The sequence below is a fragment of the Oreochromis niloticus genome, linkage group LG18, assembly GCF_001858045.2.
Source record: "Oreochromis niloticus isolate F11D_XX linkage group LG18, O_niloticus_UMD_NMBU, whole genome shotgun sequence".
Classification (NCBI taxonomy): Eukaryota; Metazoa; Chordata; class Actinopteri; order Cichliformes; family Cichlidae; genus Oreochromis; species Oreochromis niloticus.
The window spans coordinates 22,632,478-22,657,734 of NC_031982.2; the positions used below are offsets into that span (position 1 = coordinate 22,632,478).

Consider the following 25,257-nt stretch of genomic DNA (forward strand, 5'->3'; position numbering starts at 1 on the left):
TGCCCAAAGATATGTGGACAAATTTTACTACTATACCTTGAGTCTTTTCCTTTTTCAAAATACATTCATGCACTATATTGTGCAAAATAGCTCTGCAAACTTTTCACCTTAACTGGAACTAAAGGGAATCACCCAAACCATGAAAACAGCCACAGGCAAAAGCAGCTGTACACTGTCAGTATGTATCAGCTTTTTTCTTAACGGATTAACATGAGCAGCAACAACTAAATTATATTCATTTCGCCAACCTGTCTAATTCAATTTTAAAGTTGCCAACACAATTTAATCATGCAGGATTAAACATGCGAGTATGTTGTTGTCAAACTAGATTTCTTTTCCTCAAAGAAATCTTTGATACTGCTGTTTTTTAAATTTCTCAAATAAATAAAAGCTTCTTGAAAAAAAACAACTTTAAAGCTTTAGAGCCAGACTCATACAACTACAACACAATGGAGTTATTTTTCCACGGAGCTCCTGTAGCCTGGATATTTCCTGGCAAATTAGCACAAACTGTCAAAGCAGTTTTATTTCTGTGAATGTGAAAGAATGGAGCCAGTGTGACACTGATTGTTCAAATTAATGAACATTTAAAATCCCTTTATAAATGTAGGCTGCGGATTGGGAGCTGCTTCAATGGGCCTGGAGACAGTTAAGTGGAACACGTCTCTATGAGAGGGGAATAAAGACTGCCACACGAAATGAGCCTCATGCAAAGCACATCCACAGAGCTCCTGCTGTGAAGTCTGCGTGGAATCTGTGTCGCATATGGCACGAAGTTGTGGCTGTTTGATGTAGCAGCGCCCCGAGACAGAGTTCACGTTAAATTATAAGACACAGTTTGTAAAAGGGGAAGGCGGGGGACAAGGAATGTTTTGAGGCCAGTAAAGAGATTTCCTGCTGTGGAACAAGCAGCACTCTTGACGCCCAGAGGTGAACGAACATCATGCGCTGCCAGATTCAGTCGGCCCTGACTGACGTGCTCCTCCTCAGTTCACTTTAAATGACATGACTGGCAAATGCAAACAGTTTTCTGGGAATCGTTACACTAGAAGGTTACCTAATACATCTTTCCAGAACTCCAGACTAATTAAACCTTTTTGGATAATCAATACTGAATTCAGAGGTTCACCCTAACAAATTCTCCATAAGGTCAAACCATGCACTAATCAGAAAAACTGCACAAAATTCAAGAGCTACATCTTAGATTCTATAGATCTCATTTAGCATGTTAAAGTCCGGGACAGTACCATTAGAAAAAGACTAAACAAGTATGATTTGTTTGGACAGGTGGTCAGGAGAAAGCCTCGATCTCTAAAAAAAAGACGGCAGCACAGCTTTGATTGCAAAGCTAAATCTGAGTAAGTTCCTTTATACAGATGAGGCCAGAATGGAGATGTTTGGCCATAATGCACAGCACCACATTTAGCAAAAGCCGAACACAGTATATCAGGATAAACACCAACTGTCTGGGGTGGAGGGGTGATTATTCAGGCTTGTTTTGCAGCCGCGGGGCCTCGGCACCTTACAGTCAATGAGTCGACCATAAACTCCTCTGTAAACCAAAGGATTCCAGAGTCAAATGTGAGGCCATCTGTCTGACAGCCAAAGCTTGGCTGAAATTATGTCATGCAACAGGACAATGATCCCGATCAGAGCAGCAAATCAACAACAGAATAGCTGGAAAAAGCATCAAGGTCTGTGTGACGCTGAAGCCTGACCTGCCTTTCTGTGAATCTTCCCTTAGCCACTAACAAAAATGCAGTTTCTGGTACAGAGAAGAACTACTCTGCATTTCATTTATTTCATATTGTGTTATTTTATCACTTAATATTGAAGTGCACATGAAAAGCAGATTTGTTTGCTGTGCTGTCTGATACAGAAAATAAGTTCTTTGTTTTCTATTGTCCTCTTCCTCATCCTCTGGGAATTGCAGTGCTTTATCTAGAAGAATAAAAACAGCATATTGATTTTGTAAATGTTGCATGGGTGATGCGCAAAGACACAGCTAACTGTTGACTTATGAACCATTTAAATGAGCAAGTTGGTTGGGAGACAGGAGATGAAAAAACACTTCATATTGATAAACTGTAGTCTGTTCCTTCCACCCACAACATGTGCGACTGGAACAGTGTTGTGAAATATCCATATTTTAGAATTCTATAAATGGGTGGATGCTCGATATTACAAATAAATCAAACTTAAACTATGCATATTTCCAGTTCTTTGACTAATATCATAGTACAGCATGAAGGGCAAAAGACCTCAGTGTCTGGTGGTATGAATTCAGCTTGTCAACCACACATCTCACTGGCCAGGAGGAGATGATTCATACCCTGCAGTCCACCAGGAACAGAGTGCATCATTTTATGTTTTGATTCCAATAAGCAAAGATTTGTGTGTGTGCGTGAATGTGTGTACACAAAAATCCACTGCAAGCATGAACTGCCTCTTTATTGGCAGCCAGGTCCATCAGCAGTCCTGTGGTTCCCCCAGCCTGCCAGACAGCAAACATGCAGCTCAGAGGTACAAAGTCAGCCAGCAGCTCACCAGCTGGACAGCCGCTAACGCTAACAAAGTGTTTAGCTAATGTTGTCTTTATAATTCCACTGTGGTAAAAAATCTGCCAGCACAGTCCTTTCTTTTAGTTTCTTTTATATGTGATGAGCAGCAAACTAACAAAGCTTTGCTAAATTTTGTTGCTGTATTTCTTTAGTTTCCATCCCACTCAGTACAGCACAGAGTTTCAATAAAAACAGATGCTTTTCTAACTTTATTAGGACTCACAGGGATGGATTGTTTCAGTGCTTGATGGTAGGTGTTCTTGATGTTTGGAGGTGAACCTTAGCTGGCACGATCATCAGCATTAAGCAGTCATCACAAAGCTTTGATTAGTAGTTAGCATTAGCCAAGCTAGCTGCCTGTTCACATACATACAGCTGGCTGATAATTAGCCACAGTGACCAGCATCAACAATTTGATGCCACAGTGCACAGGCGGCCAACTCACAGACAATGTTGGCATAATGGTTGCACTGGAGCATTTGACTAAACACAGTTTGATGCTTCTAAAATGTAATTTCTGTCAACTTTTAGCATGAGCAAAGTAAAACAACAGGCCTACAACTAAATTTGGCAAAGCATGACCCCAAAGTCAAACTGAATAAGAAGTGAGAGTGTGAAACTTCTGTTTGGATACCATTAAAGATGCAGGTGTTTGATTAACACCTGTATATCGGTTTACAGTCTGCTAAGCTTCAGCTCTACTAGTTTGAGTGACAGAACTAAACTTTTTGGCTGCCATGTCTTCCAAATTAATTTCCAAGTTTTGTAAGTACAGCTCTTTTTCTTTCTGGCTCTGATATTGTTTATCAGAGCAGCTTCTTTAGCTTTTGAAGCTGAAAGGCTGGAACTGAATCAGAATGGATCAAGGGTGACAAGAGGGTTCATCTTGTGCTTTGGACAGAGGTCGTCTTGTGTCCTTCCTGCTCTAAGGGCTGCACAAGAGTTGTTCTTTCACTCTTCACAGCTGAATGACTGTATTAAAGAGCTTGAAGCTAACGTTACACACTGCTGTCCCTCCCTGATCCACAGGTACCTTGAACATCTTATAACACATTTGTGAAATCTTTATTTTCGTAGTTTCCGCTTCGACTCAGTCTTTAATGTATATCGAGCAAAAGACCAAGTTCTTTAAGGAGGAAATCATTAACAGGGATCCAGAGGCCTCTGACAGCACCTATTAGTTATCGAGACACAACACAAGAAAAAGAATGACAGTGACTGCGTTGATTCATGGTACCAAAAAGGCAGATCTCCTCCTCGCACAGGCAGGAGAAAGAAACCCCGTCTGTCAGCATAAGTCCCTGATCTTTAACAACAGGGAATACTTGTTTTAATGTCTTTATTTCCTCAGTTATAAGATGAAGAAAACAGCCAACAACTTCTTTAATTCTTCTAATCTTTAATGATTAAAGTAAAAACAGAATCACTGCTGAACAAAGTAAAGCTACTGCTGCTACTGTTCAGTGGAAAACTTTCTTACTTCTTTTGAGCATCACTGCTAATCTCATCAGGTTCCTTCGGCCCTGGTTCAGGAAGAAGCAGCAACACCTTGTCAAAGGAGGCTCTTCAGCTTTGAAAAGGTTCCCCTTTACAAATCCTCTGACATGCCTGTGCGACACTTTTTATGTTTAACAGCGTTTTTGTTCTCTCTTTCACTCTGAAGTCAAATATTTCTGTGTTCATCACAAGCATTTAAGTGTGTGCATGATGTTACTGCAAGGATTCAAATGGTTTCTGACCACATAAGCATGACAGAGGAGGAAATGTATATTTTGTGAGGAAGCACTTCAAGCACTGAGAATGAGACCACGGGGAAATTTATAAGCACGTCTTTCTCTCTCAGTTTTGACCTTCTGCAGTTTTCTCCTCAGATGTTTTTTTTTTTTTTTTTAACTAAAATGGGCTTCAGGGTTTGTAAATCTGTAAATCTGACATCAGGGTAAATGGTTTAATAAGAATTACAAAAAGCTTTGCAGATTATGTTTTAATTCTATTGTCTCCTTGGTGCTATAATCTGTCGCATTAAATGTATTCAAATGGTAGAAGGTTACCACAGAAATCTGGTTATGATCTTCATTTTCTGCAGCGCTCAGGCTCTCATGGACCCTCTGCGTAAACGCCACATTAGAACATTTCAGTTATATTTAGCTAACTCATGTCAGGTCAGCACATCAAGAACTGTTTTACTTAAAATAATATGTAGATATTTACAGAAATGAATCAAATTAAATAAAATACTGAGAAATGCCTGCTGTAAATAACTCGTATCGCTCATTACTATGCGCTTCTCACTATCTTCACTATTTTCTAAGGCAACATTTGGATAACTTACACTGAAGTTTTCATGTGACACAAACACACTGGGCCTCATTAATTATTTCCTATTTATTTAAAAAGGGACACTGCCTTTTAACATAGTTCCAGTAGGGAGCATGAAACTGATGTTCTTCAAAGAGTTTATAGCTGTCACGGCTAGCGGGGCAAGCCTTGTTGAATTTAATGAGGACCCAAGATGCTGGCAGCTGAGATGCAGGTTAGGTTTATTGGGAAGGTGGTGATGCAAACAGATACGGCGAGGGTGAGCATGGAAACTAAACGAAACCTAAACTGGGAAAACTAACAGAAACAAACCAGAAACAGAGATGCAGGGAAATACACAGACGAACCAGCAACGCACACAAGAAAACACAGGGCTTAAATACACACAGGACAATCAGGGAATGGGTAACAGGACGGAGACACGGCTGGGATTAATTGGACATAACAAGACAAGAGGAAGCGAAACTAGAAACACTGACAAGAGACACGGACCTTCAAAATAAAACAGGAAACACACCGACTGAACTCTACACATGCAAACTTAACACAGACAGGGGAGACAGAACATAGGAACGTGAAATGTGGAATTTAATAAAAGTGGAAGAAAGTTACAATTACAAGGCAATAGTACACAGAGGCAGCTGACTTCCACAGCATTCTTTAAACGTGCACACCTGCCTGTTTTGTTCTTACCTGTCTTTTATAGCGCTGTTCTACTCTGTACATCATAATTTTGTATGCTAATGATTTAAAATGATTCTGAATCCACAGGTTGTGTCGGGTGCCTGCAATCTTCAAAAAATCAAACACCTATTTCTATATCCCACAACTCCACCCAGTGCTTCCTGCAGAAGTTCTCTGATGACTCTGCAATAGTCGGCCTCATCACTGATGGGGACGACAAGGAGTACAGAGGACTGACTCAAGACTTTGTGGACTGGTGCCAGCTGAACTACCTCCAGATCAATGCCAGTAAAACCAAGGAGCTGGTGGTAGACTTCCGCAGGCACAAACATCCTCCACTGCAACTCTGAACATCCAAGGTATGGACATTGAGGCTGTGGACGGCTACAGGTACCTTGGTGTTCATCTGAACAGCAAACTGGACTGGACTCATAACTCAGACGCCCTCTACAGGAAAGGGCAGAGCAGGCTGTACCTGCTGTGGAGACTCAGGTCGTTTGGAGTGGAGGGCCCACTCCTGAAGACCTTCTATGACTCTGTGGTGGCCTCAGCCATCTTCTATGGTGTGGTCTGCTGGGGTGGCAACATCTCTGCTGGGGACAGGAAGAGACTGAACAGGCTGATCCAAAGGGCCAGCTCTGTTCTAGGATGCCCTCTGGACCCAGTGGAGGTGGTGAGTGACAGGAGAATGGTGGCTAAGCTGTCATCCCTGTTGGATAACATCTCCCACCCCATGCATGAGACTGTGACAGCACTGAGCAGCTCCTTCTTTTGCAGCTGATCAAACACACAAACCCACATATGTGCAATAAGACTGCTATATGTGCAATTCTTGTGCAATTCTTCTTCTGATGAAGTTGTATTTTTGAATTTTCCTACTCAGTTGTATATAGTATTTGTATTTCTATTTTATTCTATTGTATGTATTATTCTATTTTTATTCTATTGTATATAGTATTTTATTTTATTTTATTGTATTTTATTGCATTCCAGTGTTTTCTAATTTCTGCTACATAACTTTGCACTTTTGCTGTAACAAAACAAATTTCCCACCTGTGGGACTAATAAAGGTCATCTTATCTTATCTTATCTTATCTATATGTACTCTAGGAAAAACACATTGACCTGTAGCCTCCAATCCTAAGCCCAAAAAGCAGGAGAAAATCCAACTGAAGAAACTGAAACAGCTGAATGATGTTTTCCCTGAGATGCTCAGTGTGGCTCAAGTAAAAGAAAAAAATGTCTAAGAAGTTTAAAAAATGACTGAGAGACTATAAGAAAAAAACAGAATGGTAGAAGTTATTTGTGATAAATGGTAATGTGAAATGTGAAAGTGGCGATATTAAAAGGCAGTCTCTTAAGCAAGACCCAGGAGAGACAGCTTCACAGTTCAGCTCGTTTATTAACTCAGGAGCAGATGTCTGCGAGGCGGGCTCAGACAGACAGAGCAGGCCGCAGAGAGACGAGTCACTGAGCGAGAGGTAGATTAATCCGGGTAAGTTGGTTCGCAGATATTTTGCAGACAAAGTCCAAAGGTGAGCTTGCAGAGAATGAGAGAGCGCTTACTCACTATCCACGGGGGGGAGGCTGTGGGAGGGCCAGCTGTTTGCTTTGTGACTGCAGCTGAGATCATGGGTGGCTGGGTGGGCAAGCGGAGGTTGTAGCAGATGTGGAGCAGGCGAGCTTGCTTAAGAGCAGGAGCACAGGACAACACCCAGAGACGGACCATGGCTGCTCAACCCACTCCTAGCCTGAGAAGGAGCTGGAACACCAAAACCAACAGCAAACCAAGCATTTTAACTTTCTTTGTGTGTCTTTCTAAGACTGCTAGGACTTTGTGTCCCAAGACTGTGGGTGTGAACTAATTTTCAGGTAAGAAAAATGTTGCTGACAGAGCTGTCCTAATAAAAAGCTCTTACACACATTTTGCAAACAGATTTGTTTGTTTTTATGATTTCAGTGTGCATGCATTTCAGTTTTAAAATTATATCAAAGGTTTATCAAATAGCTTCTTGGCAGCTACATAGATCCACAAACAGTGAACATAACTAACGGCTTTGTCCGGTGCACAATAAATGTGGTGACTCCAGTCACCTTGAGTTCTCCAAGCTGGCGTGTCTCGTGCCAAGAATTCAGAGCCACTTTGTTTATATACTGGACAGTTCACAGTACAATCATCTCAAGGTGCTTTATGTTAAGTTAAAGGCCCTACAGTATTAGAGGAGCCCAACCATCACACTGTCCTTTATAACAGGAAAAGTCCTTTGGCAGAACCAGGATCAGGGAGGAGTGCCATCTGCCTCAACTGGTTGGGGGTGATGGGCGGGGGGAAACAGAAAAGAGGAACACAGAGAGACCGGGAACAAACAGAGAGCAGACAAAAGTTCTCCAGAGCGTAGTTAAGGATCCAACTGTTATAAATAGAAATGGTTTACTCAAAGTAACAAAAGCTTCAACAATTTCTGAATGCAGGCCACAACATGTGCGGTCAGCTCTAAAAGCGAGAAATGTTAAATGTGTCATAGTGTCTTTTACAGAAAGGCAACCGTAAAACAGAAACAATCACTGTTTATTGCACTTTATTTTCCGTTGGGTAGTTTAATATTTATTACTGTCCTGTGAAAACCACGTAGTTTTTCCTCCTTCCTCGGCTTGAGTGCTGCACGATGTGCTTAACTTACCGACACTTTAAAAGCTACTTAACACTACATCCTGAAGCCCTGTCATCACAAAACCTCAATAATGAAGATTAGACAACATGTCTGTTAAGATTAGGAATCACAGTCTAATTTGTTTGTTTCCATGTTTCAATTCAACTTGGTTTTATTTAGCATCAATTCAATCCAACAGTTGCCTCAAAGAACTTTACATTGTGAGCTAAAGACCCTACAAAAATTGTCCACATGCATCTGTGCATGTGTAGAATTACTGTAACTGACATCCAATCGGTTGAAGCTGACTAGCACACTTTTCAGCAGCTAGTCTCGCTTCAGTCTTTAATTGGAAAGAAGCAATATGAAATCTTTTACAGAATGCAGCTGTTCTGAGGGGAAGATCAGTTCTGTGAATTTTGCCCCATCTTTTCTTTGGTGACATTCAAACGACAGCTTTTGCTCAAAAACTCAGCAACTCAGTCAAGGAAATGTGGAGACATTTATTGTAAATTTTAAAGGGAAATTCATTACTTCACTGAAGGACTGTAAGTATAAAGTATACTACAGACACTACAGAAATATACTGGTTTACCATTCATCACTACGGAGGCGGTTACAACCATTTTATCCAGGTTTTTGCAGGAAAATATTGAAACCAGTTGGATTTCTTTGGGATTTTTTGGCAGGGGAGGGGGTAATATTTTATGTGAATTTGTAGGTGGGGGACTGCTTGAGTCCCTTGTGATCAGAGGATGAATGCAAAGACTCCATGCGGATGTTCACATGCACAACTGGGGCTGAACTGCACTTTTAAATGTGCTGTTACGCCATTTAATTCCAAAATTAAAGTCATGAATTTTGCTTCATATGTTGGGATTTCTGCTATGACTGTGGCCATAGATCAAGCAAAAAAAAAATAAAAAATGTTCCCCTGTTTAAAAAAAAGTTTCTTGGAGTTTTTAGTGGGTAAATTGTGCCTGCATGGAAAAAAAAATCTTATCTTAATGACCTTATAGTACCCTATCACCCCATTAGAGCACTTCACTCTCACACTGCAGGATTACTGCTTACCACCCATTATGTGTTCATTTATTACTTATTATTAATCTCTGCTTCTCTTTTAAAGCAAGTCTTTTGTCCTGTCTTCCTCCCGTCACCCCCAACCAGTCGAAGCAGATGGCCGCCCCTCCCTGAGCCTGAACCTGCTGGAGGTTTCCTCCTGTAAAAAGGGAGTTTTTCCTTCCCACTGTCGCCACAGCACTTGCTCAAAGAGAGTTATATAGTCGCTGGGGTTTTCTCTGTTTTCTTTGTATTACTGTAGGGTCTTTACCTCACAATATAAAGCACCTCAGGGCAACTGCTGTTGTGATTTGGTGCTGTATAAATAAAATTGAATTGAACTGAAATGCTGCAGTAGAGTGCAGTAAGTACACATGGATGCTTCAGGCAGTTTTTTTCAAGTCTCGAAGCTGGCTTGAAAAAACTGCACTAATCTGCGGTGTTTACATATCCGTGTGAGTGCCTCCAAGCAAGAATAATCCTGTCCGGATTATTTTTATGAATGTTTTTGGAGTAAAGTCATCTTGTCTTGGATCCTGGGTCTTGAGATTTTGGGTATGATTAAGGACTTTCTAGTTTGTATTTTCTTGGTTTTTATTTCATATTTGTTATTTAAAATTAACTTCTGCCCCATCCTTAATGCCAATAATTATTACCACATTTTTCGGACCATAAGGCGCACCAGATTATAAGGTACAGTAAGCGAAATAAAACGGTCAGATAACTCAAACTTTACTCAACTCGTTCTTCTTGCTTCCTCCACTTCTGTACCATTGATTCATTAATGTTGAATTCTCTCGCAGCTGCTTTATTCCCATGTTGTTGCAGTATATTAAGACTAACCTCGTATTGTGGATGGATTATCTCAGTTGTTCTCCTGACTGAAGTTTGGTCCGTTTACAGCATCCTGCCATGCGATTGCATTTGTCGCTAACCATCAGGAACTCTCACGTTAACTTTTATCAAGTGGAAAAAACTTAGCATTCATCCTCCAGCTTCACTGTGTTTATGTTATGCTAACATAGCTGTGTCGCTGGTGATAACATAGCACATCATTATATACCAGCTAGCCCAACTTCAGTAACCTACTGCTGTTTAGTTTTCTGTCTTCATGTATGTTGGAAGTGATAGCAGAGCTGTACATTTTAATTTTTTTTAGAAATCTCTCAGTCAGAACATGCTATATCATGTTTAGGTGGAAACTAGTGAGCTAACTTCCTGCTACCTTCGAACTCCATTAAATTTAATATATTCTGTTTTCATGGATGTCTGGATGTTAAACTTAATTGTTACACCTGGTAAAGCAGCAACGCTGATCATTTTATTAAAGATGAAAGAATTTACACAGTTTTTAACTCTCAGTGATGCTGCAGTGTTCGTTTGACTTTGGGACCTGAAATGGACGGCGTTTTGGACCCAGATTACTCCGAGTCTGCGAGGCTCCTGACTACGGTAGCTGTAATGCGCCGACAATCCATCAAGCAGTGCAGCTTCGTAGCTTACCAGAGTCGTACTAAAACATTTTTTGATAGATTTTTGAGCATTGTGTACCACATAAAATCGATTCAAGATCAGGAAGCACAACCAGAATTCATACATAAGGCGCACCAGATTATAAGGTGCACCGTCAATTTTTGAGAAAATTAAAGGATATAAAACTGTGTCTTATAGTGCGGAAAATACGGTAGTAAAAATACCCATGTATTTCAAATGATGTTTTTTTATTTACATATATATATTAAAATAAAATATATACGTATATATGTATACATATGTATACATTTATATACATATGTATATAAACGTATATTGTCCTGCTCCTGTTTATTATATATAACACCAGCTACAAATCGAGACATCTGTTACCTTCTATTACACCATTAGTCCTTTTATATTTTTTATTGACTTGAACCAACTCGACCTACCTTTCAGTTTGCTAGAATCAAAACCCACCTCAGTGAAACACACAAAACCCAAGATAAACGAGGACAAACACACAAAAATCGACAGTCTTCAGTCTTTTTAATGGACACCTGGATGTGGTGGGGGGTTTTAAATTAGTGAACATGTTCATGTGACCTTCCCGAGGTCAAATTACTCTTAATTTTTTTTAAAGTGTGTTACTTTTTTATTTAGAGCTAATACCTTTTTCCTTTCAGAGTGCGAAATCCACCTCAATGAAACCCACAAACAAAACATTCAAGTAAGGCAGTGTGGTGCTTTATGTTGTGAAGATAGTTTAACTCCCGTCAAGGTCACCTGAATCACCAGAGTTTAAAACTTTTAAGAACATCTTGATGCAAATACTTTGAATTCCCAGGCCTTTATTCTCATGTTTAGCCTAAAAAACCCTCCAATGTCTGCCAATAGGAATCTTTAAAACTTGGACATTTTGAAGGTTTATTTCTAGATGAATTTCATGTTTTACTAAATAATAGCAGTTTTATTGCTGCTTTTAGTTGAAAATGCCTTTCAGCACGCTTATACAAAACATGAGCATAAATCACAGTTAAAACACTTAGAAGACATAAACAGATGGTAAACTTCAAACATCGACGCTATTTTATATACGTAACCTTTAGTTGTCGGCGTTTTACAGATAAAGCAAGACACCTTTCAACTTTCAAATCAGTTTCTGTGTGTATTGAAGGCTTCAGTGCAGCACGCTGACAATTTCATTAAAAACACAGTAAAGATCACATGAAATGAGTTTCACTAACTTTTTTCGACACTAATTAGATCCTTCATGTTTTGAGTTTGTGTTCAGATTACTCAGAATCATCTGCTCGCAGCGAATAAAACATTTCTCCTTACACAGAAAGTGTTCCTCTCAGTCGGTGTTGTGCAAAGTAAAAACTGGAGAAAACAGAGAAACTAGTTGAGTTTATCCTGCTGGAAACAATCACCGTAAATTATTAATCATAGATTCATCGAGGCAAACAAACACTCGGATAATTTACCCCCTTCTGTCGACAGTAACATTATGCTGTGTTGCATTTGTGTTGCCGTGTCGCTGCTCACAGCATTTTTTCACAGCCCATCTGCCTGCTGGGGATCATCCTGCTCACGTCGATGTTGTTGTTTGCAAAGATCTCTTTGGCTTTCTCGATGGTGGATTCTGGCAGGGTGCGTGTTCGCCCCAGGATCCAGGCGAAGTCGACGTGGAAGAGCCTGAGGATGTCAGTGCATGAATACACCAAGGCCGAGTTCACGTAGTCAGTAGACAGGATCCAGTAAGGGGAGTAGGGAAGGACTGTGATCAAGACAGAAGTTGTAAGAGTGACGAGGCAAATAAAAGAATCACAGTATTTTATCCTGAAGCTACACATACTGAGAGAAAGTCGTATATCTAATATGTGGCTTATAAAAGCTGATTAACTCATTACATTTCCACTTCATTCTTAACAACTCACAACACAGCCAGTCATTCTCAGTGTTGTCACCAAATGTTGCTCACCGTAGGAATAACTTATTCCCAGCTTGGCAGGATTCTTTATATCCTCTACGACCCCGATCCCTTCGATTTTCTTCACCTCTCCTTTTCTGTTTTATTCCAGACAGACAAACTTCATGTTAGACTAAAGCGGCTGCACCACATGCAGACATCACCTCCTGGCTCCACGTCTGCACAGATAAATTCAACACGGGACTCACAGTATTTCAGAGCTGACCACTCGAATGGAGTTGCTGGTCGTCAACGTGAAATTGGTTTCAATGCAGCGGCCTTTCTCAAACTGGGCTGGCAGTTTGGCAATTTCAAACCATCTCCCCATGAACTGTGAGGGCAGAAACACGCACGGGTTCAAAGACAACTCAGAGCAATGTGAGTGCAGACTATGAATAAATCTACATACTCTAATATATGGTATGTGTTTTATAAAAACCTACTCTACACCAGCTGAGGAAGTAATTAAACACAATGTGTTGCCAAGTTTCCCCTCTGGGAAAAAGTCTTTCTTCATTTATTCAGTTATTGTACTAATGTATGCACATTTCTATGCTATTAAAGGTACTGAAAAGCTTTACTTACCCAATACTTTGGGTACTGAGTTGACTTACAACAAAGATTATGCTGAAATGCTGAAAATATATATATATTATAAACTATATAAATAAAAAGTACGTTTAATAGATTAAATTATATTTTTTCACATGAAAATAGTATTTATATTAATAAATTCTTGTTTAACTGTGGTGTAATTATAATTAGTAGTAGTTGTATTTATATATGTCTGTATGCATGTGTCTACCAGCCTCAACTTTTTGGTGCCCACACGATACAGAAAGATAAATATGATGACAAACACTCCTATCTGCTTCCACCACACACTATTCTGATCTACATCACAAATGCTAGTAATTACTAAACATGATGTACGTTTTGCTACTTAATAAGAATGTATCATAAACAGTCAGCAAATCTTTGGCATATGAAAATATTTAAACAGAAATCACTGATCATGTTTGTGGTGTCAGCCTTTTCCGTTTTAAACTGAATCTCATGACATTCACACCTAATGTGTTCAGCGTTTTCTGCTCAGTCTGTCCCGTCACTGGTACCTGTTTAAGGCTGAAGGCGGTTTGAACAGCAGGTTCTGGACACGGGCCCCAGTGGGGAACCTGAGCCCTGATGATGGGGAGGGTGAGTGCAAACACCAGAGCCAAAGGTAGCTTCATGGTAAAGATGTGGCTTTATTACCTGCACAGAGTATGAAAGAAAAGCAGGTAAGGTAACACAAACCAAGAAGAAACATGGCCAACGCCAACAAGATTACTGCTATATCAACTCAGGCAACATTTTTCTTTGCAGAAATATTCTAATATTAACTCATTTATAGTTTAATCATTCACATGTATCTCCACAGATTTCTCTTACCTCTGTGTCCCGGTGGTTCAGATATGTGCTCTGTCTTTTCTGACTCTGCTGTTTGAGTTGGAGACGTAGCCCTCTGTGAGGTTTTGCAGTTCTGCTGCTCTGCGTCATGAATGGGCGTCTTTGTTTAAAGACAGCTTTATTTCAGACATGAAGTAAGCTATTAGCAAATTAGAGTCATGGGGGACATACCAGGAGAAACGTAATGAATGTAATCAAATAATCTGGATGCCCTCCTGCCCCAGATGGACACAAAAGTATATATTTTGTTTTGTTTTTTATCAGAGGATTACATGATGGTTACATGATTTTGTACACACACACACACACAAGTACTTTAAGACAGAAATGTTGATCCACAAAACTTAAGAGCAAGCGTGCTATAATCATGTGTGTTTATATGAAGAAAATGTACAAAATGATTAGATTTGATCTGATTCAATAATATCTTGTCTGGCAGGACTGAAACCGTCGCATCAGATTTGCTGCATGTCCTCACAAACGGTCGATGGTTTACATATTTACGTTTCCTGCTCTTTAATGACCCTCTGTTTCTCTATAGCACCAACAGCATATAATAGCATTCATGGTTTACACCAAGGGTGTCAAAGTCACTGTAATTTGTGGGTTACATTCGGCCTGATTTGGTCTTAAGTGAGCCTGATCACTGAAACTATTCCCCAATAACCTAAAAAAGACACCTGCAAATTCCTTTTCTTTTAGTGTTAAAAAGTTTAAGTACGCATTTTATAAACCATTTATTTATAAAACTGATGATGAATACCCCGAGTGTAATTCATCTTCATTTCTTCTGCACTAAGAAATGCTACTGCCGTCAGCACGGCTCTTAGGATGTACACAAAAAAGAAATATTACAGAAAAGTTGCTTATTTCCAGATTTTATTCTCTTACTAAAAGGCCAAAATTTTCTGTTGATTCAAACAAAAAAGTTTCTGTTTTACTCTCTGAGGTGTTTTATGTTGTTGTTACTGAGACGGCTGTTTTGCCTTTCATTCCTTGTACATGCAGGAATTCAGCAGACAGTTGACACACGGGTTCATCCCACCAGCAAACACTTAACAATGGCCTAAATTGACCTGTTTTTGGCACCTGTGCACCTGCAACACCTTCCAAAAAGCACTGAATGATTTTTATTTCATGACAATAACATCTCCACCAAAGCTGAATTACATATAGTATCATCATGTTGCCTAGCAACCACCAGCAGTGGGGTAAAATGACCCTTTTATGTTGCATTTATGCGCCTACCTTGTAAAAACCTGGAATCATTTTCATTTCATTGACTTCAATATTAATTTTATCTCTTTATATGCTCACTGGTGCAGCTGGTGCACAATATTCCCCGTTTCTCATGTGGCCCCTTGGGAAGATTACGTGCCCACCTCTGCTCACAGCTTCCAGGTGGGCCAGATTTCACTCTTTGGTGGGTTGGTTCTTTTCCCCAGGCCCTATGTTTGACATCCCTGGTTTAAACTGAAATATCTCAATGTACTGAATGGATTACCAAATTATCAGTTTGGTGAAAAATGTTATTTCTCTAATTCCTTTCATATTTTATCTATAAATCATCTTGGCTCTATCGCGGTTCTGATTTGCTCAAACTGAGATGTGTGGGTTGGAAAAGTTGGAACTACTAGACCTCAAGCATGACCTCATGATGATGTCATCATTAGGCAGACCCCTAATTAAAAAGGGGGAAAAAACAACAGAAAAAGTCTGTGAATATCGACTGCCATTTCTTTTGCTTTCTTCCGGTTTCTGTTCAGCCGTGGTAATTCTCATCCTGTCAGTCCTGTCGCAGCTGAAAATAGAAGCAGGATTCAAAAGTTGGTCCTGCAGGGCGCTGATGAAGAGCATAATTTTCAGACAGCAGTGTTGATGAGTCACAAGCATGTAGCCTGCAGCGTCTAAGGAGGAGTGGACCGTCGAGCTAAAATCTGTTAGAACTTGTTTTGACAGCTTAAATTAACTCGTGTAGTTTTTGCATTTTCTTGGTAAGATTCACAGACAACTTAAAAACTTAAATCCTTCTGAGTTTGACTTTGTAACAAAAGATCAAACATACACACCCCCAAAAAACTGGTATTGCTGTTATTGTTCTGACTTTTTGAAAAGGATTTATTTTCTCACATGTGCTGATAAAGTAAATAATTTGGCATCTTGACAGTGAGCGCCAAGCCTCTGTCAATCCAGTCAGTTGATTTTAATATACACAAGCATCTATGTGGACTTGGTAGGGCTTCTTCTTTATGCTTAAAACACGACGAAAGCAAAAAGAGTTTATCGCGAGTATCTCTGGTTATACCCCGACATCTAAATATTTAAAATGCTGCAATATTCTGTTTAAAATTCAAAATAGCTTAAACCAAAAGCTGACAGTTACATCTGACGACGAAAGGCTCCCAGACAAAGCCTCCTGGCAACCAACAAGGTTAAGTTAAAAAAAGAAAAAGATCAAAAGGCTCAACTTCCAGCTAATACACTTCAGAGAGGAATGACTTGTTAGCTGCACTCAGATGCATCAAAGCCTGTTTTCCCAGGATCAAGGCAATGAGCTCGACTGGTCAGAAGATCAAGGCAAAGAATCAGCCTCACTGGCAAACTAGCAGCAAGACAGAGAGAGCACGCTTTAAAAGGAAGCATCAAAGATGCAGAATGTAAACGCTGCAAAGGGACAGGACGTTCTGGATTTGATTGCGTGCATGTGATTTAAAGTTTTTGTTCTGATAATCTGTGGAGGATAATCCAGTTTCTATTTTCTGTCTTGAGTAAACTGGACTGTCTTGAAGTTTTCCTCTCCCCTTTCACTTTTCACTGTCTACTCATCCTAACACATGCACCTTAACCAGCCAGTTAAAGGTGGAGACAAACTCACCACCTCTGTGGAAACACCCACCTCCACTTCAGCATCTATCGTCCCACACACCCACACAAGGGTCTTATAGTTCAGCGGGAATTGAAGCATGTACCTGACATTGTAAAACTGCATGGTAAAAAAAACTTATTGCTAAAGTTCCAATTCAAAAAATAAACTTTAAACTAATAAATTACATTTTATGATATTTTACACATGTAGTTAAAACAAGCATCTTGGACTCAGAGTTTTGAGTTTTGTGAGTTTATGAAAGGGATTTATCCTCATCTGTTTAAGATTTCATATTCCCTGCTATTCCCCATATTCCCATATTCTATTAATTTTACCCTTAGTCCTGCACTTTAGATGGTGATAGTTTTTTCTTTCTTCTTCCTTCCCTTCATGTTTCGTTCTGTCTTTCCATGTCTAGGACACATGTGTGATTCTGTCTTCTGTTTAGTTACTCCCTGCCTTTCTTTGGCGGTCTTTTGTCTCTTGCTCTGTGGATCTAGTTGAACATACACTGTCTCATCATCTCTAATTTGTTCCCACTGTGTCTTTCACCTGTTGTCCCCTGTGCTCATTACTTTGGAGCAGCCACATATTGAACCGCCAGCTTACCGATTAGTAGCTGACAGCTTTAGCCACACACTCTCCCGTCTGCATGCCTATCCTATATCCTTGGCCATGATACTGAACCCCAAGTTGCTCTTGGATGCATTCATCGCAGAGTGAATGTTAGAAAGCACTTAGATAGAAAACGCATTGAAAGAAAGTGCTTGTATAAATGGGCGAATGAGCCATGTTGTATAAAGTGCTGTGAGTGCCCAAGTAGATTACAAAAGCGCTGTATCAGAACCAGTCCATTTACCATGTTGTGGGAGTTTCCTCTTGCCCTTTGTCATGTTGTCAGTCTCAGCTGTGTGTTGCCGTGGTTCTCGTTTTCACTTTATTCCCTGGTTCAGGCTTTTGGATTATCCTTTGGACTTCATTCTGAATTACCAGCATTAAAGGCTCGCCTTCCATTTGACTGCCACTTTGCTTTTAATGTTTGCTCCCTGTAAAACTGAAAGACAAATTTAGTTGGACTTCTTCCAAAATAGGTGAGATTTAAATATTTGAAAAGGTAAACTGTTGTTTTTAACTGTGAAATGTAATTGGCACTAGTTTTTTTAAAGTTGCGGTTTGACTCACACTGATGTCAGAAGCCAAGCAGAGAATCCTGCTCATTTTATTCATTTATTTATTTATTTATTTTTGTACACTACCTCCTTTGATGATAATTATGGTAGATTTAGGGTCAATACTATTCCTGAACCTGCTCTGATTGATATTTTGGCCACTTGGGGGCAGCACGAGGAGCCATAGTAGACAAACAGCTGGGTTTATATACAGCACTGACTGATGTAATGTGTGGCCATTTGGCTCCTGGTCACATGAAATATTTCCTTACATCTGAGGATGCATCAGAAATGTGCTCAACCACATGAGTGTTCAGTGCTTTTAATGTGTTAAAAAGCTGATCAGTAGACTTGTTTTATAAGAATTGTGTCTTTTATTTTGAAAAGCATTTGTTGCGATGCCTTTTGTGCAGATCTTACCGTTACAAAAGTGAATTTCTTTTGTTCATTGCAGAGAAATAAGCTTCTGCAAATGCTTAAGCATCATCTTCAAACTGCTCACAAATAAATTATTCAGCCCAGAAATTATAAGCTAATAAAAAATTATAATGTGTAGCTCATGTTGACGAAGCTTTACCAGAAGATATATTAATATGATCTGTCAGCATTGCGTGACAGCTGCTGTTATGTGCATTTCATGTCACGCTGGGGCTCCTGCAGCTGTGCACACAAGCATGCTGTGGGTTAAACATGTGGAAGAGAACACACCGCTCTATATATAGTGCAATGTACATATGCACTATACATAGAGCTTGAGAAAATGTCCTTCTGCTGAAGAACAACAGAACTCACAAATTCACGTGCAAACTTTCACTGCTGTGAAGCCAGTGCTGTATTCAAAAGAGACTTTGTTTTTAAGTTTGGCAACACATCAACATGACTGGTCATTATTGGTCTAACAGAAAGAGCATTCTTTGAGAGGGAACAACATAGTGAGGGAACACAAAACTGAAATCTTTTAAAGCCATTTTCTTTGCTTTAATTGACTGAGTTTGTCTAATAGAGAATAATTATATGGTGTGACATTCACATTCAGGGCAGACTAAAACACTGTCAGCCTCCAGGAGAGTTTAGTGTGGGATCTATCTCACGCCTCACGGCCCTGCATTCACAGCCTTTGTATGCTTTGACTTCACTCTTCTAGTCTGAAAATCAGTTGAATGATAGAAAACAACCACAAAGAAACACAAATTCAGTTCTGTATACATGTAACCGAATATGACTGTGTGTGAGTGGGTTGTGGATTAATCAGAGTTTTAATGGCAGCTCAATCCAAAACCTCGAGCAACAGCAGAACAAACCACAACACAATCTGTCAGACACACCAAATATTCATTTGCTGTTGGGCGTCTGTTCTGCTGCTGTAAATTGTCTGTTATCATCATTGTGTCCGACACTTTTTCTCTATCATTAATTTCATGAAATAATTAGAATACGGTCACAGAACATGATCTCACATCTTCCTGAACAATAATTTAAAAATGAAAGTGGCTGCTTCCCGTTGCCTTCGGCTAAAACGATTAAGAAATCTGCATGTTTCTTCACGTTAATGAAAATTAAAACAGGCTCGTCATCTCAGTGATTTAATTGGCCTTAAAAAGACTTTTCTCTGTTTTTTCTTTTTTTCTTTTTTTTTGTAGTGGCATGAAGAAGATTCCTTTCATGAAAATGACTAAATGGAGCATTCACACCTAAATTAAATTAAACACAAACACCTCGGAGCCAAGTGATAAAAAACTTAGTATGTGATATAAGAAAAATAGCAAAGCATAAGAAAAATAAACACCCTTATTTTTTATTTATTTATTCAAATGAAAAACGGGATTTTACCAGCACTTATGATTATTTTGCCTTTATGCATTTATTAAACTATTGTGTTGTTCATTGCACTCCAGAATTGGAGGAATTTGTCTTTGTTTTGTGGAAGTGAAATTGTGCAGCTGTAAAGCCTATATATGATAATATTTTGTGTTTTAAATAGTGAACAAAGTAGAAATATGTAGCCTTTATTGTTGTTATTCAGATTCCCGTCAATAAAGAAGCTGGAGACATAACAGCTGATGACCTGTGGAGAAGAAGTGGGATTAAATAACTGTGCACTGCTTTCCACTTCTATTCAGATATGGAAAAGCTAAATCATCAAATGTGAGTTTTCTCTTTTTTAACATGCAGTGTTGACATGTTTGGAAAAAAACTGTTATTTGAGACGGGGGCGTGTTTGGTTAAGCTTATACAGTATGTGGTGAGTCTTTAAAACATGGCTGAGATGATGATGATGATGATGATGATGATGTTGATGATGATGATGATGATGAGTTCTACTTTCTGCAAAAACACAAACTAACACAGGTTTACAGGTTATACAGAAAAAAACATCACAGGTTAGAGCTTAACTGAACTAAATGAATTTTTTTAGTAAAGATAAGGCAAATCAGTTAAACTGTGTTTCTTTTATTACTTTATGGAAGAATATCATCATGTTTTGTAGTGCAAGTGTGTAATTAATCCACCTGTTCTATAAAATTTCCAGAAAACTAGAAAAGATGAGCCCCAGTTTGCTCTGACTTTGGAGAAAGATTTCTTAACTCTCGTGTAAAATACTCTAATATTCACCTGCCTCTCAGGTCCGACTGTCATGAAAGTAGATGTTAATAACACAGGTGACCTTATTCTTCATAATCAGGTCAAATATCCTCCAGGACAAGAACATCTTAAACGTGGCTGCTGGCATTAGCACTTAGCTGAGAGAACCACTGTGCCAAGAATCACCAGCTTTTGGACTCTTGTCTCTGGTTGGATTGCAAAGAATAAAAGTCTCACAGTTTGATCTTTCAGTCTCAGACAATTTAAATGAACAGCTCTGAATCAAAGGGCAGCTCTGCTGTAAAATGCTTCGGACGGCGGTTTGCAAAACACTTTCTCCCGAAGGAGATGTGATGCAATTTTTCTGTCTGAAATGAGACTTGGATTATCTCGAGACAACAGTTTTATTTTCGACCAGACCAATCACAGAGCAGACTGTAGATAAAAGTAATAATTAATCATTTAATTTAGCAGTGTATTTATCACAATACACTGCTGTTTTCAATCATTCTTCTGCTCCATATAATGATCTCTAAATTTTAAATGTTTTTAATTAGTTTTTCAAGCCCTGCTGCTCCCCGTCTGATTCTTTTATGTAAATCCCTTTTATGACAAACCCGCAAAAACTACGTCAGCCTCAACCCACTTCCTGTCTGAGTGCATTTCAAGGCACTCAAAGCCCTTTGTTAAAGAGATGAAAAGTGAGTCCAGAAGCAGAGAGAGCTGCCGTGGGAGCAGAGCGTCCGGAAAAGCGGGGACACCTGAGCTCGGGTCGTGTTTTTCACACACCTGTGTGTGCTTGGCGAGAGGAGATGCAATAAGCACCGACCTCATGCTGCACTTTTGTCTGAAGGTGGAAAGACTGACGCTGGCTGCAAAATCTGTTTGATGTAGGATGAGGACACAGACACTCTTCATCTTACACGTCATCTCAGGTTCCCTGAAAATAGCCTCTTTAGAGTCTGGGTCATTTCATTTTTCAGTATGATGATATGTGTTTTATAACATCCCAGAGAATCTCCATCAGATGTAGCTCTGTAGATGAAACAAATGTCTGTCTGGACAGAGCCACTCTATCACTAAACTTTTAGCTCCGCTTTAAGGGTTCAAATAAATTTGAATCACTGGTTTCTTTTGTTGTTTTCATACAAGTCTTCATTGTGTTTCCTCTCCTTCTTGCATGTTCCCACACTTGGTCTCCTCATTTATGACCTTTCGAGCTGTTGCTGGACCATGCTTTTGTCTGCCGCCCTCATAATAATACATATACTGTATTTTGAGCAGTGACTGTGCCCCCCTTGTCTCCTCTGTCTCGTTCCTCTTTCCTGTGAAACATTTGCAGTTGTGCAGGGCTGCAGTTAGCAAGTATGACTTCCTGGATTTCATTTTTTTGTTTTTTAGTGCCAGGCAACCTGTTTCCTCCTCAACTGGAGAAGTTTATCATCAGTTTTCTGTCAGAAACAATATAATTTAAAAAAATTCACCGACATGATCTTTTCTATACCAAACCACAGGGTTGTCCCTCTTTTTGTCTGAATTTAATTAAAGTGAAAATTAAAACAGCTTAAAGTCAAACTTTCTTTGTGTCACAGTCACTGGGCCATTGGCACAGTTTTGGATTCATCACTGTTTTGTCTTGAGTTTGTTTCTTAGTTGCTGTGTTTAGTTTTTTGTTCCTGTTGCTGCTATGTTTATAATATTCCTTCTTTCAGTTTAGCTTGCCTCCTTGGTGTTCCCCATGTATTGTCAAGACTCAGTCGAGGATGTTCCCCTGTTTAGTTACTTCCTGTTTTATTTTTGTAGCCTTGGTCTCATGCTTTTTCTATTTAATTTTACTTTCCTGTGTCTCATTATCCCTGATTTGTTCCCGTTGTGTCTGCCACCTGTTTGCCACATGTGTCACCCTGTGTCAGGGATCCTTTGCTCCCTACCTCCTAGCTCCCCCACGTTTATTCCTTCGAGTTGAATAAAAGCTTGTTTTCTTTTGACGCCTACCTGTGAGTCAGCATTTGGGGTCCTTTCCTCCATTACTAAATATGCATGAACTTTCATGCAGGTTAGTGCCTTTATAGTGCCTCACAGATCAGGAAGGCAGAAAAATATATATATTTGAGGAACTTCAAAGTAAAACCATGTTAAGTAAAATCAAGTTTAAAATAACGGCTCAGTTTAAAGTCCAGCCTTGTGTTGTCTCTGTTTCTGTAAAATGTGCAGGAAATTAGTTTTTATGATCACATTTTGGGGAATCAATTTTTTTAAATATTTATAGGTGCAAATAAGCAGCTGCTAACTTATCATTTTTGAGTGTAACTTCAGTAATTTTGATGTTCATCTTCATATTTGTTGTCTGTCTTTCAGGAAATTAGTGTGAAGGAGGGAGCAGTGATCCAAGAGATCCAACAAACACAACGATGTGATTACATGACCAACCTGCTGCTGTTTGAACAGAGTATTTATTTGAACAGGTGCCAGCTCTCACACTGGCCCCCTATCATGACACAGAGGTGGGACCCATGATCGATAATGAGGCGATGCAAGCATTTGGATCTTTAAAAGAACCTCAGAGGCTGAGTTCTTTCACACAGCTGATTACCTGCGAGTAAACAGTCAGTGGCCGTGATTCTTTATGTTTCTTCTCTACATTTAATCATTCTTTGCACATCTCTGGCTCTTTCCGTCGCTAACTGACACTCACATCATGTTTTGTTCAGTGAACTCCAGCGTGAACTCTTGCTGTTTGTTTTTGATTCTCTGCAGGTTGAGGTGAGAAGATGAAGCCTGTACAGGTGGTTGCATTGACTCTACTGTCTGTTGTTGCGATCGGCGCTCAGGTCTTGAGGTTGGGCAAATGTCCCCAGCCTGCTGTTCAGGCCAACTTTGATGCCAACAGGGTGAATACTAAATTTTTTCCTCTTCTACTGTTTATGTTGTGGGACATACAGCTGATATCTATACACCTGCTTTTCCTACAAACACAAAATAATAATTACCGGCTCTCTGAATCTCGTGCTTCCTCTGCAGTACATTGGGAAATGGTATGAGATCCATAAGTTGCCCACAAGCTTCCAGAAAGGCCAGTGTGCCACTGCTAACTACACCCTGCTGAGTCCTGGAGTCATCGAGGTCCTGAACACCGAGCTTCTGTGAGCAGCTAAAATATCTCCATTTAGATTTGACATTTTGAAAATGTTTTAATTTTTAAGAAAACTTCTGCATAAACTCAGAAGTACACATGGTCCTTGACATAATTGTAATAATCGGAGGGTTTTTTATTCTTCACACCGTACAACCGCTTGCTTCTGCTTTTTAAATCCTCATTCTAGACGTTTTTTGCTTCAGATGTTTTAAACGTCCCTGAACAAAACTCATGCCTCATGAACGCACAGGGTCACTGGCTGAACCTTTGTACTGTTGCAGAATTATACAAAGAGAGCATTTTGCAGAAAAAAATATATAATTGAAGGAAAGTACACGAGTAGAATTAATTTCTATTTCATGTTTCATTTTATTAGCGATAATGGAACCGTTAACGCCATCGTCGGCTCTGCCAAAGTCAAGGACCCCGCTGAGCCTGCCAAGCTTGAGGTCTCCTTCAACAGTAAGTTGTCATAAATGACTTTCAAGTTCAGTCATGACAGATTCAAGTGAGCCACATATCCCTGCTGTTTTCACCTCTCCTGCAGACTCTCCTCCCGGGCCCTACTGGGTTCTGTCCACCGACTACGACGGTCACTCTCTGGTCTACGGCTGCACCGACTACGGCCTGTTCCGCGTGGAGCTGTCCTGGATCCTGAGCAGGAAGCCCACCCTCTCTAAGGAGACCCTCGAGAAGCTCCACGCCATCCTGTACTCTGTCGGAGTCAGCGTGGAAAACATGGTACCCACCAACCAGGACGAGACTTACTGCAGCCCAGTGAACCAGTGAACCAGTTAACGGACGCTCCTACTTCAGCCCAGAGGACTGTGAGGCAGGGGACACAATGATTACATGCAAAGACAATGCAACAATAAAGCTGTGTAAAGAAAATTCATGGTGTCCATTTTGACATTGCAAACACAAACTGCACCTTTTTAAATCTAAAACTAGGATTTAAATTCCAACAATGCCCAGAAGATAAAAGTCCCAATTCTCTTTCACCTTCAGCACTTTTCGTTTCAACTTTACTTACTGCTGATGGGGCTAGACTCCTTCTTAAAAGCATGTTTTTAGCCTTCTTCCTTTCACTGGTTAATTTCAGAGTTGCAAAGTTAGCTGTCAGTCACATGACAGGTTTTTTTTGTCTTTTTTCCTAATCCAACTTAATGATACACTTTATTTTTATTGCCACTTAAAAAACAAAGTGCTCCATGAAGGAAAACAGACTTTTTAAAAAAAAAAAAAAAAAAAAAAAAAAGCCCAATTTCATCTCCATTAAGCAGCAGCGAAGGCAAAGAGGCTGAGGATGAAACCTAACAAACGAGCAGTTCC

General features: G+C 39.7%; 2 protein-coding genes, 1 long non-coding RNA gene and 1 pseudogene across 4 annotated transcripts; 2 read left to right on the forward strand and 2 right to left on the reverse strand.

Moving 5' to 3' along the window:
- The window catches only part of LOC109195478 (leucine-rich repeat LGI family member 2-like), a 401,007-nt pseudogene that overhangs the window by 368,642 nt on the left and 7,108 nt on the right, over positions 1–25,257 (reverse strand).
- On the forward strand, positions 7,065–13,920 carry LOC112842769 (uncharacterized). Of its 2 annotated transcripts, none has more exons than XR_003214788.1 (3): positions 7,065–7,436; positions 12,835–13,100; positions 13,805–13,920. It is a non-coding gene; the product is annotated as an uncharacterized LOC112842769 (long non-coding RNA). The 2 variants fall into 2 exon arrangements; XR_003214789.1 differs by having other exon boundaries at positions 13,819–13,908.
- apoda.1 (apolipoprotein Da, duplicate 1) lies at positions 11,283–14,269 on the reverse strand. The gene is made up of 5 exons (XM_003448546.4): positions 14,154–14,269; positions 13,838–13,976; positions 12,932–13,053; positions 12,735–12,820; positions 11,283–12,530 (listed from the first exon to the last, which is right to left on the reverse strand). Exons 2-5 carry the CDS (start codon positions 13,952–13,954, stop codon positions 12,295–12,297), a joined length of 561 nt encoding a protein of 186 aa, XP_003448594.1. The 5' UTR covers positions 13,955–13,976; positions 14,154–14,269; the 3' UTR covers positions 11,283–12,294.
- LOC100698328 (apolipoprotein D) lies at positions 23,169–24,816 on the forward strand. Its single transcript, XM_003448545.3, has 5 exons — positions 23,169–23,395; positions 23,547–23,680; positions 23,811–23,932; positions 24,302–24,387; positions 24,473–24,816. Exons 2-5 carry the CDS (start codon positions 23,561–23,563, stop codon positions 24,712–24,714), a joined length of 570 nt encoding a protein of 189 aa, XP_003448593.1. The 5' UTR covers positions 23,169–23,395; positions 23,547–23,560; the 3' UTR covers positions 24,715–24,816.